Here is a 15088-nt window from a genome sequence, read left to right as displayed (position 1 = left end):
GAGCTGACGCACACCTCTCATGGTGGATGGGAGTTGCTTGAGAAATTGTATAATTGCGCTAAGCCTATGCTACCCTTGAGGCTACTTGCTCTCTGAATAACCTCCTCGTATCTCTGTCCTTTGCGCAATACGGAATCCAAGTTCGACTTGGTCCGACAGCCCTAGCTACTCAAAAGAATTCCCGCTAGTCTTTGGCAGCCCAAAACTGGCAATGAAGGTCGATATTCTCCATGCATCGTACGTCTTTGTTTCCTTCCAGGTGTTCTGGCCACCAATAATGACCTCGTCGAAAGCCAATTCGGCATATTCAATCCATAGTCAGCACTGGCTTTTACCAACTGCAAACTCTGTTCCAATGCAATAGAGACATATAAAATGTCTTCATTCCACCTCCTCTTTCTGCCTCTTATATCGATTGACTTCGACAGCATCTCTTTCTTCTCTTGTTCAACGCTGCCTAAGCTTTGTCTTCGTCCGTGATCGTTGTCTCGTCGCCCTCTATCTCAAGGATAATTTCGTCAATGATTTCTCGAGTCCAGTCGTTGAGGCTCTTCGGGTCTATGTGTTGATTTGGATCAGCCTCGGCCGAAGCATCGTTCCCAAGTGAGAAGATGCCCCTTCTGTCGTCCAAGCCGATAACATGTTCTTGGTGAACCGGTGCTCGCTCTTCCCACGCCGCATCTCCAAGTGCCATGTGTGTTCGGTCCTGAACGTTGCGCTGTCTTGGAGGAGGCAGACATTTGTTGTTCAAAGCCCTGCGACTCGCGTCCTTATACACCGAAAGCGTCGGCCATTCAGCATATCGATCTTGTGCCCTGTCCGTCGTTTTGGTGTACTGAATGTTCCAGCAAGGATCAGCTCCATACAATGGATTGGCAGTGGCTAGATTCGGCTTTGCATCGGAGGTCGGATCTTGCATCGAGGCTGGTTCTCTGTTGGAAGTATGGCCTGAGCCGCCGCCTTCCTGTCGCGCCTTCTTCTGTTGTTCTGTCTTCAACCTGATGACCTGTAACATGGCGGCGTTTAGTCGTATCTTGCGGTCTTTCTCGGCTAGTACAACTTCCAAGTACTCCTCGAATGTGGCAGGGGCAGCAGGCGACTTGCTGAAGTCAAGGCGTTGCATTTCGAGCTGCACTCTTGTGAACGCGTCCGTCAACTCCGTTTTGGGGCTCCGCCAGACCTTAGACTGGCAATGACTGGGTACGGCTTGAGGGGGCACTTGAAGAGGCACTGGGGCAAGCTTCGTTAGTTGTCTCCTATCGGCTGCAGGCCCCGTTGGTGCGTTCGGAGGGGGTCGAGTGTGAAAGACGCGACTGTGATAGACTGGGATATGATGCAGCTGTATCTGGCGTCTTCGGTCTGCTGCTGGAGCTGTGGGCGTGCCGGGGGGTATGTCGTTCTTTGATGAATGGATGTGGTCTTTGCAATTTTCGACGCCGTCAAAAGCAGAACTCGATGTCTCTGTTGAGTGTTGGCTTGTGCTGGATGAAGCTGTAGGGGAAGACGGGACGTTTATGACCTTGGGCTGGACTTTCCGGCTGCGTTGTCGCCGCAAGGAAAGTGTCTCTCGATTGGAGGGCATGATGGTCCTGTTGGCGTTCGTGGAGCATTTTGCCAGTCCAAGGTGGAAAGGACGTCCCGGAATAAACTCCGGAGTGGCACCCAGACTAGTCATTTTGGACGCTTTGAAGGGCTCTGAGAAGAAAGTCTGCTTGTCGGCAGTTGGGCGAGAGCGATGCTGCTATGCTGCTATGCTGCTGAAAAGCTATTGTCGGTATGTGGAATGACGAATGGAAAAAGTGTTTTGCTCACGCTCAGAGAATGAAATTCTTTTAATCGTACTCGTAGGTGATGTGATGTTGAATCGGCGATGTTGTGTAAATGCGTGAATGGATAGTGAAAGTGATTGAGTGCTCACTCTCTTGGGGAGAAGTGGATCACTCGAACCACTAGAACTGGGGGGATACTCGACGGTGAAGAGTTAGAAGGAGAGGTAGAAATTAAAGGGTTGGATCCGGAGGCAGGGCAAAGGAAGGGAAGATTCGTGGACTGGAGTAGTGGGAGGTGGGAGGTGGGAGGCATGGTGTGGGTGCACCTTGACTAACGGAAGGCAGGCACCTTCTCACGCACCCTCTCTGTATCGACCAGACGGTCGGCCAAAGGCTGTTCTTCTTGAACCAAATTTGAACAGTCGTTTTGATACTACAAAATGCGATCACAATAAACAGGGCATGGCCTGTAAAGATTCACTGAAAACTCAAGACCCAAGGTCCTTCGAGGACCATCTCTTCTTGTTGCGACCAGATACAAAGGCTCTCGAATAATTGTTTCTTGGGAGCACTCGACAGAAATTTCTCGGCAGAAGATGAAGTTGCCAGAAAAAAAGACCATGAGGAGACAAGCAAAGACAAAGCCAACAGCAACTCCAAACACTGCGGTGTAGCATGAGTTACACTCGGCTGGGTCATCAGTGCGGTGGATTTCTGAGTGAAAGGGGACTGTTTTAAATACTTGGCCCCCAAGATCCTAGGGCAAATCAAGACCGAGGTCAAGGTTGTCCTGAACAGTCCACTTGGTCTCGAAGGCCGCATCTTCAAAGTCCGTGGTCGCACAACGAACCGTCTCGAGAAAGATCAAAAGTGGCATGATTAAGGGAAACACCAGAGGCCCCAGAGTCAGCATGAGATCCCGATGCCGAAAATCTCCAGCCCCAAGCCCTATAGGGGGGCAAGCAAGGTCCTCAAATTCACTGTTAGTTGAGGTGCCATTTCGAGAACCCTGAAGGGACTGTGTCCAGGCGGCTTTGATACGAGAACCAAAGGTCTTGGAAACCTTAAGGCGTCTTCTCAAGATGTTAGAAGTATAGTAGAATTCTGTGAATTACTGGCTAAAATTTCTATAGCAAAGCCATTTGCGCCAGTTCATAGACGAGGTGTCGTCACGGGCGGCCAGGACTGAATGATGTTAGTTATTTGTGCCGTTTAAAGTGATGCGCCCGACCTCCATGCATAGAGAAGCATTATGCACCTACAAGGTACAAACTCAAAATATGCCAATGCATCAGAACCCCACCCATCCCGAGGCACATCGAGCGGCCGTGCAGTAGCTTCTCAACAACTGCTCCGAAATCCAGCACCGTTGAAGCCCTTCCTATCCCAAGCTTCCCGGGCAGACACAAAAAGTGCATTTCGAAATTCCCAGCGACGACCCCTCAACTTACTCAGGATAATCAGAAGCCATGGCAGCCAAGATCACGCTCAAGCTGAGCAACCGCTGTAAGTGATTCCTCGCAAGATACACTCCGTGTTGAATGCCCTGAGAAAATTACTTACACGTGTTTCCACAGCACCGAAGCAACCGATCAAGAAGCTTCCCGAGTCTATCGAAGTCCCTGCCGATGCCACCGTCGAGGATGTCAAGCACCTCATTGCTCGCCAGGCAGGGTTCAGCGACTTCAACCGCGTCGGTCTCTTCGACCCCTCGACCCAGAAGACTCTGAAGAACCGCAAGGCACAGATTAGCAGCGAGGAGGCTGTTATCTCTGCCGGCCAGGTGTTGGTCAAGGATCTCGGTACGTTGCTGTCCAACGCCCAGTCCCAGACAGAGGCGTTTGAAAAGAACATAGACGAGACATCGGAACTGACTCCTTTCTCTGCGCAGGACCCCAATTGGCATGGAGCACCGTCTTCGTGATCGAGTACCTCGGACCCATCCTCATCCACATCGCCGTCGTCGGCCTGCGGCCCTACATCTACTCGGGCCCCGGCGCCAAGAAAGCCCTCTCGCCGACCCAGCTCCTCACCCTCGCCATGTTCCTCGGCCACTTTCTCAAGCGCGAATACGAGACCCTCTTCGTGCACAAGTTCTCCGCCAACACCATGCCCCTCCGCAACATCTTCAAGAACTCCTTCTTCTACTGGGCCTTTGCCGGCCTCCTCAGCGCTTGGCACGTCTACTCGCCAACCTCGCCCACCGCTCTCGCCCGCAACGACGCCGTCGACGTGATCGGCACAATCCTCTTTCTTTTCGGCGAGGCCTCCAACGCCATTGTCCACCTCAACCTTGCCAGCCTGCGCTCCCGCGGCGGCACCGAGCGCCAGATCCCACGCGGCTACGGCTTCTCCCTTGTCACCTGCCCCAACTACATGTTTGAGATTCTCTCGTGGATCGGCGTCATCATCACCAGCCGCAGCTGGGCTGTTGCCGTCTTCATCATCATCGGCGCTGCCCAGATGGCCCAGTGGGCCAAGGGCAAGGAGCGCGCGTACCGCAAGGAGTTCCCCGAGACATACAAGAAGAAGAAGTTTGTCCTGCTGCCCGGCATCTTCTAGATTGTGGGATAGTCTACATCCAATGGTATAGCTTGGTCGCGCTGGCTGTACCACAAGCTGCCGACTCCTTTCACGAGATGATATCATGGCGAATGGTGACGTTTGATATGTATTAAAAAGAACCCAGAGATATTTAGTACGGAAAGGCGTCAAAAGAGGAGGGTAAAAGTTTCCAAATCATCAAACTTTGTTGTTCATATTTCAGTCCGTTTCGTGAATAGGTCATCATCGTCGTTCAGTCGTAAAAAAGAAAGGTATCATGTCTGTCAACCACCGCCAAAAGCAAATCACAGTGTCGAAATCGATGTCGTTTCGGACCCCTTTGCGCGGCCATCCGTCCCAGTGCTCGACTCCGCCTCAGTCAAACTCTGACTCTCCGAACAATCCTCATGCCCCCCATCAATTTCCATATCGACAAGCCCTTCATGCTGCTGCTGCTGCTGCTTCCTCATCTTCCCCTTACCATCACCCTCCTTACTCACATCACCACCATGCCCGTCCTCTCCCATCCTCACATCCCCCTCCCCATCCCCCACCTCACTCCCGCTCCAGCTCCCACTCCCACTCCAACTCCCCTCGCTCCCACAACTCTCACACCCGCTCCCGCAACTCCCCTCCCTCACGAGCCGCAACGTCTCCTCGAGCACCAAGAAATCCCGCTCCAGCACCTCGGCCCAGTTCTGCACGTTCCCCAGCTCCTTCACCCTGCGCGCCGCGTCCCCCGAGAACTTTGCCAGCTTGTCGTTCTCTTTCCGCAGCGCCTCCGTCGCGCGCACGACGTCGCGCTCCTGCTTGTCGAGCGCCGCCGCGTTGGCGTGCAGCATCCGCGCGCGGGTCTGCAGCTCGCCGTCGAGCATGTTGCCGATGGAGGCGACGACGGCGGCGCGCGCCTCGGAGATGTGATGTTGTTGGTCTGGGGAGGGGAGGGTCTGGTGGAGGGGTTGTTGGGGCGGTGAGGATGCTGATGCGGCCGCCGCCGAGGTGGAAGAGGCGGGGGCCGGTGGTGGTGCATGTTGCTGTTGTAGTTGGTGTTGTTGGGCGGCGCCGATGAGCACGTTGTGAGGGGCCGCGGGGCCGGAGACGGAGGTGTTGGAGGACTGCGAGTGCTCTGCGCGGGAGGCGCTGGATATGCTGGGGTGTTGCGATGTCAAGGTCGTTGATGAAGACGGGGCCGGGGGAGGCGGCGGCTGCGCGTTCCTCCCCGACCAGGATGACGATAGCGAGGCGAACATGACGGCGGTGAGTTGTTTAGTTATTCTGGTGTACGGTATATGGTACACGCGCGTGTAAAACACCCACGCGCAGATAGGGCTGCCTACTTCTGGATGAGAATACAGGAAATGGGCTCTTGCGTGTACCTTGTAGGCTTCCGGTTCCGTGGTGTGGATACGAAGAGAGCTCTCGAAAGGATCGTGAGCTAGGCAAGTGTGGGAGAATATGCGGGTGGCGGGGGAGAAAGGTAAGGTAATCTGCGCTTCTGCGTAGCCACGTAGCCTTGGATCTCCAAGACTTTTGCGCGATCTACCTACCTAAGGTACAGCAGGGATACACTAGAGGAATCACCGGCCCTGCCTCGATCAGGTAAGTCGTGGTGACGGCGAATCAGAGGAGGTAACGGGATCGGCTGATAGCTCCCCGCATGAGATGGCGGGGTAGTGGGGCCGGTCGGTCCCGGAGGATCAAGTATGAACTACACGACGTCCTATCCAGGCTATTCTTTGAGACTCGACAGCTAGAGTGTTCCCCTATAGAGCCTAATCTGTTGACCACATCGAGTCTCGCGCGCGGTATAGGAAGAACTTTGACTTCAAACAAGCCCATCCATTTATTGTAGTCTCACGTCAGCGCTTGAGAATCATAGATTCCCAATTCGTCTTTCTGTTCCACTTGAAAGACATGAGGCCGGTAGCCGGATTACAAACAGGTCTTTGGTATGAGGCGTACCTGAAATTGGCAAGACTAGCAGCTGGACTACTATCACGTTGACGTCGAAATGTCAACCCAACGGGCACTCGCCATTCAGATAGACAGTTTTTCGGGTTAGGACCTGATGTGGAATAAAAAGGACTCCTTTTCTCTACTCACATACCTCCTGTCTTCTATCTTCTATCTTCATCAGCCTTCCTTCTTTTTCGTTCCCATACCTGATCGAGAATTGTGAAGCTCACAGTCTTTCAAATCAATACCGCCAACATGGTCTCGCTTTACAATGCCTCCATCCCCATGATGCTCAAATATCTGGGCAATCTCAAAGTCATCCTCACAAAAGCTGAACAGCACTGCATCGCCAAAGGCCTCAACCAAGAAGAGATGATCAAGTTTAGACTCATCGAGGATATGCGAAGGCGAGCTTCAACACTCCCCAGCCCCTGTCTCTCTCACCCAACACCCCCCTTTCCTCTAACACATCTCTATTCCAAATCCCAATGTCGAGAAGCATATGTCCCAAAAGTCTCCAGCTAACCAAAACAACCCCCAAATACAGCCTCGACTACCAAGTCCAATCAATCTCCAACACCGCAAAATTCCTCGCCACCCGCGTAGCTCGAGCCCCAGACACCTACTTCCCCGACGACGAAACCACCTTCCCCCAACTCCAATCCCGCGTCGACGCCACCGTCGCCATCCTTGCCGCCCTAGACCCGGAAACCTCCATGCCCGCCGGCCGCGAAGACGACGAGATTCTGATGGAGACGAAATCCATGGGAACCTTCCGCTTCACGGGCTACTCGTACGTCGTCCAGTACGCCTGCCCAAACTTCCACTTCCACCTCGGCTCCGCCTACTGCATCCTCCGCCATCTGGGGGTGCCCCTGACGGCCTTTGATTACCTCGACACGCAGCGAGATCTGTTTGTCAAGGTCGAGGAGAAGAAGCAAGAAGAAGCCTGAGGTATCATCTTCATAGAGAGGTGTAGGATTATTGTTGCCGGCGTCGGCGAGGATTGCATCTGGTTTGAGAAGGAAGCAGCCGGCCTGATGAACCACTTTCCCTGTCTCGTGATCCGAGGGACATGTGCCTACGCCGACTCCCAGAAGAACGATCGATGGCAATGCTACGCCTCGGCCATGGCCGCTGCGTACGCTCAGGAGCTCTTGACCTACGTGTCGGTCGCGGGAGTACAGGAGACCAAGAGAGCACTAGACGTGCTTCACTTGGGTCACTCCTTGCTTTGTTCACTGGGATCAGACTAGTGAATGTACAAGATTGAATGATGGTGGAATACGTTCCGACTGTGAGTAGTTGAGCAACAGATATATGACGCGGAGAGATCACGGTTGTAACAACAACTGCCAGAATATGGCATGGTTGAGTGCAGTTAATTTTCACTCGAATTTAGAGTTCTGATTAAACGACTTCCAGGATCAGACGTACTTCATAGCCAAGACTTATTTCCAAATCCAGGTCGTTCTTGACGGCGAAATAGAGGTATTTTCTAACTTAGGAAAATATGAGATTTACCTACTTGAGTAAGTCACCACAGAAAACCATGCTGGGTTGTGCCATAATCTCAAATAGCTAAGCTACATCGACTTCGTCACGAGAGCCTTTCAACCTCCTCAAGCAATGTCTTTGCAGCAAGCTTCCCGAGATTGTTTGAAGCTAATGGCGAATCTCCAGTAAGAAGAAGACGATCTCGGTGAGTAGCACCAGAAATATCCTTGTTGAGGACCGTGACACCCAGATTGCGCAGACGCTCGCCCACAAACCATTCCATCTTGCCAGGGATATATCCAATATCAACATTGGCGCCCTGATCCAGAGAGTCCGGAAACACATCTACTGCGTAGCCGTTGTATATGAACTCACTTCCCTCTGGCTTACCAACATCGGCAGCAAGCATACTTGCTGGACCGTGACACAGAGTGATGAAGAATCTCTGACTGTTGTGAGCCCATCGTAGAACTTTGCCGACAGTCTCGGAAAAGGGAATGCCGTTCAGGACCCCGTGTCCACCGGGAATAAAGACAGCGAGATAAGGAGTATCCTTGGTGAACCCTTCACCCCACACGTCGTGGAGGTTGAGTGGACTACGGATCTTTTCCTTATACTTGTCAAAGATCTCCTTCACCGCAACATCCTCTTCCGGAAAAGCCCACATCTCAAATTTGACTGGGTCTCCCGAGATCGTCGCAATATCGATATCGAAACCAGCGGCGTCAAGGTGGATCATGGGCAGAAGCATCTCTACGGGGTGGTTTCCTGTCGAGAAGAACTCGCCACCGGCCATCTTAAGATATCGTTCTTGAGTTGCAATGAGGAGTACTTTCCACTGGCCACCGTTATAGGCGTTGGGATAGTCGGCCCCATCGAAATCGGTCTTGGGCGATGTGTACTTGGTCAAAGAGTAAGGCGATGGAAACCAGGCATCCGCCTCGGCCCGATCCCGTATAGGATCGCGATCTGACGCGTTTGACATTGTGAGTGGTGGGACTTTGTTGAGCTTGTGGGGGCAACTGGAATCTTTGGTAAACTTTTGAGATGAAGGCGAGAGACCTAGGAAACCAGGAAGCAAGCCTGTTCGAAGGGTAGGAAGCCTGCTTCTTATACCCGATTACCACACAATTGGGTTTGCTTTTACGACCATGATCAGAAGGAATCACGATCAATACCTACCTTAAGGTTTGTAGTTGAACCTTATCATACTACTATGCCGATACGGTTGAGATAAGTGCCTGTAGTGGGCATCACGTGGTGACGTCATCGGCCACTATGTGCCGTAGTTCGAGAGAGGGGTGAATATACTGCCCGCTTACATTCTCATGTAAGTCAGATGGAACCCCCGCGTCTTCGGACTCTAAAGTCAGCCAAAGTACACGAAAGCCCGCAACCTCCGTCAGAACTATACATCACAACAGTACGGCGACCCTTCGAAAGCCTCAGAGAGTTTCATCAGCCTGCCAAAGACGTCGTCAGCGTAAACTTAGCGTATGTACATTGTTAAGGCATAGCCGGGTATTATTCTAGAATCTAAGTCATATAGGATCCCGTTCTTTTAAATATGCTTGCCCTTACTGGTTTGTTAATACGAGAGCGGATAGGATCCCGAGTTGTCCGGTAGGTATGGTCGTATAATAGAGACATAGGCGTGTTTCGTCCATAATGCTTAGCTCGAGCCAAAAGACATACGGTAAAGGGCCACAAGCTGCCTGAATCACATGTTTTCTCAAAGTCAATCTCAGGGTGAACCTTTTGCTCGTTACGTTTGCCTATCTGCTAATAGGCCAAATCTACTATACAGCTGACAGCCATAGTTGATGTGTACGCGTGGCACATGAACTCGTAGCGGCCTTTTCTCTGGTGCCCGCGCTCCCCATATTCTGTATGCAGGGAGATGGCATCCACTTTGCTTCGTTACTATAACATTACATGCGCCCCTTGACCTGCGTAGTGGTCCGAGACGTGTTCTTTTTCAAATGAGTGTATGGCTACCATCCGTGAATGAGTCCGACCGTGACGCCAATGCTATGCGCGAATGAAGGAATGAGACAAAATGCGGTGCGGTTGTGGGTCATCCAGACCACCGTATAAACAAAAAAAAACAAGATGGATCTACTTTGATTGCGATCCGTACTTTTTGCCCCAAAATGTCCGGCGAATCCAAGGTGTAGTGGCTCTGCGCTTCGACTAGAAGGCAACTTTGCTACCGTTGAGTCGGAGTGGCACCGGGCCAGGGCCGAAGCCGTTAGGGCTAATGACTGATGATGGTGTCATGGCACCGCCATCGGACGAGAGCGATGACATGGAAGACATGGTGAAACTAGCGGCCGAGCTGTTGGTCATCGTACCGTTGCGAGACATTGAGAGGCCACCCATAGATATGAGAGCGTCCGCGCGCTCAAAAACGCCGCCATTGAAGGCCGAGGCAAAGGATGCACTCTGCGGAGTGGAAGGAACTGTCGCCTGGACAGCAGGGCCCAAAGCTGCGCTCTGAGGGGTCATTGGCAACTGCATGGGTGCCAAGCCTGGGCCACTGTTCGGGCTGAACATGTTGGAGTTCGAAGACTGTCGTAGCAAGTAGCCCCAAGGCGACTGAACAATGGTATCCGTTGCTTGCTTCATGGCATGTTGGATAGGACGTAGTCGGTTCCTGGTATCGGGTGGAAGTGGAAGACTGACTTCACTGATCGCCTTGCGAATGTGATCTCCAAATTCATACCACGAGTCCATAAAGTTGCTGATCAAATTTCTGAAGGCAGGTTGGTTCATTAGACCAGGCTCTTTGAGTTTGATTAGTGACAGGCGACTCTGCAGCATCTCCGTCTGCTGCAGTGCCGTGCTGCATCTGCTAATAAGAGCCTTCCACCACTTCATTTCGTGTTCGGGTGCACGACGTCCCATTGCCCTCTTCGCGAGGACCGACATGTGATGCTGGAAAGCGGGTAAAGTGAGCGAGACAACCTTTGACGATTCCCGCAGGGCGAGGAAAATTCTCTCAAAGTGTCTGTCGTCCTCGGTGAAATCGGATATGCCACGCCCCCCCGATGAGGCCGACGCAAACGATTCTCCTGACCGTGGCGTTGCGGAAGTGAGCATTGCTGTACGGCTTGCTACGTTTCCATTCATACCGTTCATGCCATTCATACCGCTGATACCGTTCAGGTATGGAAGGGGCACGTCTGTCGCAACTCTGAGGTTGCTCGGGTTGTGCATAATAGGGCCGGGTCGTGGTCGCTGGGCCAATCCAAGCCGGTCAGCGGTAGGCGTTATGGAGTTGTCGCGCGAATGAGGTTTGATCGTGTCGCTCATGTTCATGGCCCGCGTAGGGGGCTTGGTCAAGCCAGCCTCTGGTGTCAGCGCGGCAAGAGTACATCTGATCTCCATGATGCTATTATAGATGAGCATCAGTAGAGTGCGGATGTAGCGCGGATCTCCGTTATCGATAAATGAGTCGATATTGCCGGCGAGGAGGGTGCAGACATGTGTATAGGCCCCAACCAGAGTCTGGCAAGCCCGGTGGACGTTCTCATTGTCGCGGCCCGCCATCTCGTCTCCCACCACCATGGGGTCGTGCTTCTGAATCTCCTGCTCCAGCTCCTCCACATGCGAATTCGTGTTATAGAAAACAATCTCGAGACTAGATCTTTTGGAGGAGCCATCGCTCGTCAAGCTCATGAGCATCTGGATCATGGGATGAATCTGAAACACGGCATACAGGATGCCCTTGGCGGCCTCGAGAATGGGGTCGTAGAACTTGGACTCGCGTCTGCGTTCAGGGAGAACAGAGAGTCTTCTGACGTAAATCGGACGCTGGAGAAAAGGTTCTGCAGGGCTGTTGGGGCTCTTGACCGACATGCTGGGGGGAGGCGGCTGCATGGCACTACCATGGCTCAGGCCTCTGTAGTGACTGAAGCGGTTGTTGGCCTGGGTCTCGTCCAAGGTGCCGAGCTGAGTAGCCTTCTGAGATACCACGCCCATGCGTCTTGCTCGAGATTCGGGGCGTTCTCCGCGAGTTGCCTGCAATAACGTCTCTGAGTTGCTTCGGAGTCGCTCGTTGACATTTCCTATGGTCAAAGGCATAACACCAGGACGGCGGACAGCGGTGTTTTGCTGAGACAAACCTCGGTAATGCGACCGATTCGGAATAGGTGGAGGCCGAATCAGGTTCGGGGATCGAAGATCAGGCACATCGGTACCATTGACCTTGATAGGAAACCGACCGCTCACAACTCGCTTGATCGGTGGCATACGTGGGGTTTCCACGCCTTCGCTGGATTCTTCACCGGCTGTGTCTGACTCTGCACGACCGTTCATGGCATGTTGTCTTAGAAAGCGCTTGATGTGTGCAGTAACAGCCACCTCGGTGACTTCGCTTTCTTTCAGATAGCCCTCGTTTGGCGGGCTGCTTGCTTGCACCTGCAGGACCTCGCGAGGCGGAAATGTGATTGGGTTGCCATCGAATTTGAGTACCTGCAACGAAACCATGTCGGACAAAGCAACAGGCAGCTCTTCGATCCGGTTCTTCTGGACGGAGAAAACCTTCAAAGATGCAAGCTTGACAATGTCAGGGGGAAGAGCACGAAGCTTGTTTTTGCTCAGATCAAGAATCTCGAGTGATCTCAGATCGCAGAGCTAGTGGTATTGGTCAGAATCTGCCAGAGCCCCAATGATGTATTTGCCAATAGAGAAATACTGACCGGCAGCGGAAACTCCCTGATCTGGTTGTTCCGCACATTGAGGTATCGTAGAGATGTACATTCGGAGAATCGAGCTGGGAATGAATTGACCTGGTTGTGCGATAGGGCGAGACTACAGAAACGCGTTAGAAAAGGAGCCCAGAAAGACAAGAAGGCATGCGAGGTGTACGAACCGCTCCAACTCGTTCTTGATAATATCAACAACCTCGTCTGGGAGTTTCTGAATGCCCTTGCGGCTCAAGTCGATGGTGACGCCGGGTTTCAGTTCGTTGCTCACGGCACTCGCTTCGGCGGCCTGCGACTCGTTCTCGTGAAGGGCACTCTGCATTGCATCGCGGGCGAGGGCGATGACTTGGGCTGAGGTCATGGGCGAGGAAGCCGAGAGGCTCGCGCCGGTGGAAAGATTTCGGAGATCCTTGGGCATCGGCGGGAGGGGAGGCGGGGGAGGGATGTTGCCGAGTGCTGCATCTTTCTGGAGTTGTCGTCGACCTTGGGCGGGATTCTCGGGCAAGCCGCGAGGCATCGGTGGCCCCGATGGCCTGTCTGGCCGTTCCATTCGTTCAACCATGGTGAATTGCCGACGATCGACAAAAGAAGGCTGGGAGAGGGCGAAGAGTGACGGTTTTCTATTATTGTCGCAGACTCGAAGGTTTGGGTCGACTGCAGCGTTTCAGGGTCCCCTTTGAATGTTGGATGGTCGGCCGTGGGTTGGTCGGGACCCTCAAACAATTGGAGACGGAAGCCGGGAGTTTAAGCCAATGGACTTTTGGAACAGGACAGGCTGAGCTGCAAGATGCGCGAGATCATCATGAAGAGTCGAGCATTCGTTGAAGTAAGTCGCGACGAAATCGGTGGGAGCAATGATGTTTTTTTTGCGGGTAAGGTAGGCCAAGGTTGGGTAGGTGTGCGGTAGAGGAAGAAGGAGGTGGAGGCGGACTTGTGCGATTTGGAAGGAAGTCGCCAGTCGGGGACGAGCGACCGAAGATGGAGCCGAGCCTCCCAAGCGCGGTCAACAGGAGTTGGGCCTGGCACACCTCGCACAGCTAGCAGGCCAGACAGACGGGGGTATCCGTACCTCGAGGCTAGGATACGAGTACAGATCCTGCAGGCGTGGGTGAGGCAAAGTTGGGTTTCTTCGAATGACTGCAATTCGGACTGGTAAAGTAGTTGGACGTAGTTGAGTACTGTAGGTACCTTGGGAGCCTGCGGTGTAGAAATGGCGACGATGGCAGAGGTACGGTAAGTCGGGGTTGGTTACAACTTGCTGGAGGCTTCGGCAAAAGGAAGGAGACATGAAAAAAAAAAGAAGGCAGGCAAGGGCTGGCAGGTCGGGTACGCGGGTGCCCTTTCCCTTTTCCTCCAGGCTGTGTCTCTCGTCGCTAGGATGGGTGTTTCCTTGGAAGCAGAATGGAAGAGGAACAGAAGACTGTAAAGGCAGGAACGTTGAACCCGACAGGAACGGAAAAGAAGAGTGGAGATGTTGTCAGGTTGTGCTACGATGAAACTGACATCTTGCCAACCGGAGCTTCTTTTGGGAGGTGGTGGTGGATGGGCAATTGGGGAGAAGGGATGAGGATTATTTCGAGGTCTACGGAGTACATACTACGTACGAGGATACGGGGTACGGAGTACCTACGTGGTCACTGTTGTCATTCGCTGGCTTCACGCCCCCCTTGGGGAAAGTCTAGAGTCGGAGCCGCACGCCCTCTGCTGTTATTTGGGGACCAGGGGGGAAACAACCTCAGCCAGTGGGAGAGAGAAACAGTATCCGTAAGGTGCTAAGATGTCGTCCTCCCTCGACCAGTTACCAGTGACTCCAGTCGTCAACCCAGTACTCCGAACCTACCTGGTAACGTGCTAACCAATGACCACAGATGGCGACGAGAATGGGGGACCAGATCTCAGTCAGTTGGGCGGGAAGGAAGCCAAAAAAGGGGGCGGCGGGGTGGAGCCGTGGTGGAACTGCTTCTTTCCATTTCTGGCTCCGGTCGTGGTAAAGATAAGCAGGCACGGCAGGGCACGCTGCAGGCACTTTCTGGGCCTCACATGTGCAGAATGGAAGACTAAGGTACTCCATACAGTCAGTTATCCGTCTGCAGAATCCAGACCGAGGTGAGCAGAAGCTCTCCCGTACTACGGATATCTATGCTAAATGCTTAGCACCTTGCCTTAGGTCAGGTAAGGTCAGTGAACCAGCTGCTTTACACTTTGAGGGTCTCTTTTGGGGGTCGAAGCTTGGCGCACAGACTGCTAGCTTTAGCAGACTTCCATTGCAGAGGCTTGTGCTTGTACGGATAGATGTCAACATGAATAACCAATGAGAGGGGATATCAACACTCGAGTTTATGGTTGGGTATGGGGGAGAGCGGCTGTTTGGTGAAGGGCACGCGAAAGGAGAGGCACGCGACTGGCTGGAACCTGGGACATTGAGCACTGGCAGGAGGGAAAAGGAAAAGATGGAAGGAAAAATAAAATAAAAAAAAGGGAAAGGAAAAGGGCGGGGTGTGTAAAAGTGTAACGGGAGGGGAGAAGGAGGGGGCGTGGATTTGATACCTTGCCTTAGTTTTAGTACTGCGTACTCCATAAGGTACCTCACCCACGCCAAAATGCTTCTCCAAG

At 53.0% G+C, this 15088-nt stretch overlaps 7 protein-coding genes across 7 annotated transcripts; 2 read left to right on the top strand and 5 right to left on the bottom strand.

The window, feature by feature from the left end:
- Positions 1-457: 457 nt before the first annotated feature.
- CABS01_11050 (uncharacterized protein) lies at positions 458-1675 on the bottom strand (the record flags this gene model as incomplete). The annotated part of the gene is made up of 1 exon (XM_060544405.1): positions 458-1675. The coding sequence occupies one exon, from the start codon at positions 1673-1675 to the stop codon at positions 458-460; it is 1218 nt and encodes a 405-aa protein (XP_060398681.1).
- Positions 1676-3238: 1563 nt separating this feature from the next.
- On the top strand, positions 3239-4331 carry CABS01_11049 (3-oxo-5-alpha-steroid 4-dehydrogenase; the record flags this gene model as incomplete). Its single annotated transcript, XM_060544404.1, has 3 exons — positions 3239-3275; positions 3347-3571; positions 3661-4331. 3 exons carry the CDS (start codon positions 3239-3241, stop codon positions 4329-4331), a joined length of 933 nt encoding a protein of 310 aa, XP_060398680.1.
- Positions 4332-4618: 287 nt separating this feature from the next.
- CABS01_11048 (uncharacterized protein) lies at positions 4619-5563 on the bottom strand (the record flags this gene model as incomplete). Its single annotated transcript, XM_060544403.1, has 1 exon — positions 4619-5563. The coding sequence occupies one exon, from the start codon at positions 5561-5563 to the stop codon at positions 4619-4621; it is 945 nt and encodes a 314-aa protein (XP_060398679.1).
- A 961-nt stretch (positions 5564-6524) lies between these two features.
- CABS01_11047 (uncharacterized protein) lies at positions 6525-7525 on the top strand (the record flags this gene model as incomplete). The annotated part of the gene is made up of 3 exons (XM_060544402.1): positions 6525-6649; positions 6817-7182; positions 7249-7525. 3 exons carry the CDS (start codon positions 6525-6527, stop codon positions 7523-7525), a joined length of 768 nt encoding a protein of 255 aa, XP_060398678.1.
- Positions 7526-7869: 344 nt separating this feature from the next.
- CABS01_11046 (chaperone hchA) lies at positions 7870-8751 on the bottom strand (the record flags this gene model as incomplete). The annotated part of the gene is made up of 1 exon (XM_060544401.1): positions 7870-8751. One exon carries the CDS (start codon positions 8749-8751, stop codon positions 7870-7872), a length of 882 nt encoding a protein of 293 aa, XP_060398677.1.
- Positions 8752-9959: 1208 nt separating this feature from the next.
- On the bottom strand, positions 9960-13037 carry CABS01_11045 (RAM signaling pathway protein; the record flags this gene model as incomplete). Its single annotated transcript, XM_060544400.1, has 3 exons — positions 9960-12404; positions 12470-12581; positions 12643-13037. 3 exons carry the CDS (start codon positions 13035-13037, stop codon positions 9960-9962), a joined length of 2952 nt encoding a protein of 983 aa, XP_060398676.1.
- A 1236-nt stretch (positions 13038-14273) lies between these two features.
- Positions 14274-15053, bottom strand: CABS01_11044 (uncharacterized protein; the record flags this gene model as incomplete). Its single annotated transcript, XM_060544399.1, has 2 exons — positions 14274-14581; positions 14630-15053. 2 exons carry the CDS (start codon positions 15051-15053, stop codon positions 14274-14276), a joined length of 732 nt encoding a protein of 243 aa, XP_060398675.1.
- Positions 15054-15088: the final 35 nt, after the last annotated feature.

Source organism: Colletotrichum abscissum (assembly GCF_030869225.1).
Source record: "Colletotrichum abscissum strain IMI 504890 chromosome Unknown Scaffold_29.1, whole genome shotgun sequence".
In the NCBI taxonomy this organism is placed as follows: Eukaryota; Fungi; Ascomycota; class Sordariomycetes; order Glomerellales; family Glomerellaceae; genus Colletotrichum; species Colletotrichum abscissum.
The sequence above is the reverse complement of the archived record's forward strand: the minus strand, read 5'-3'. Positions and strand labels throughout refer to the sequence as shown.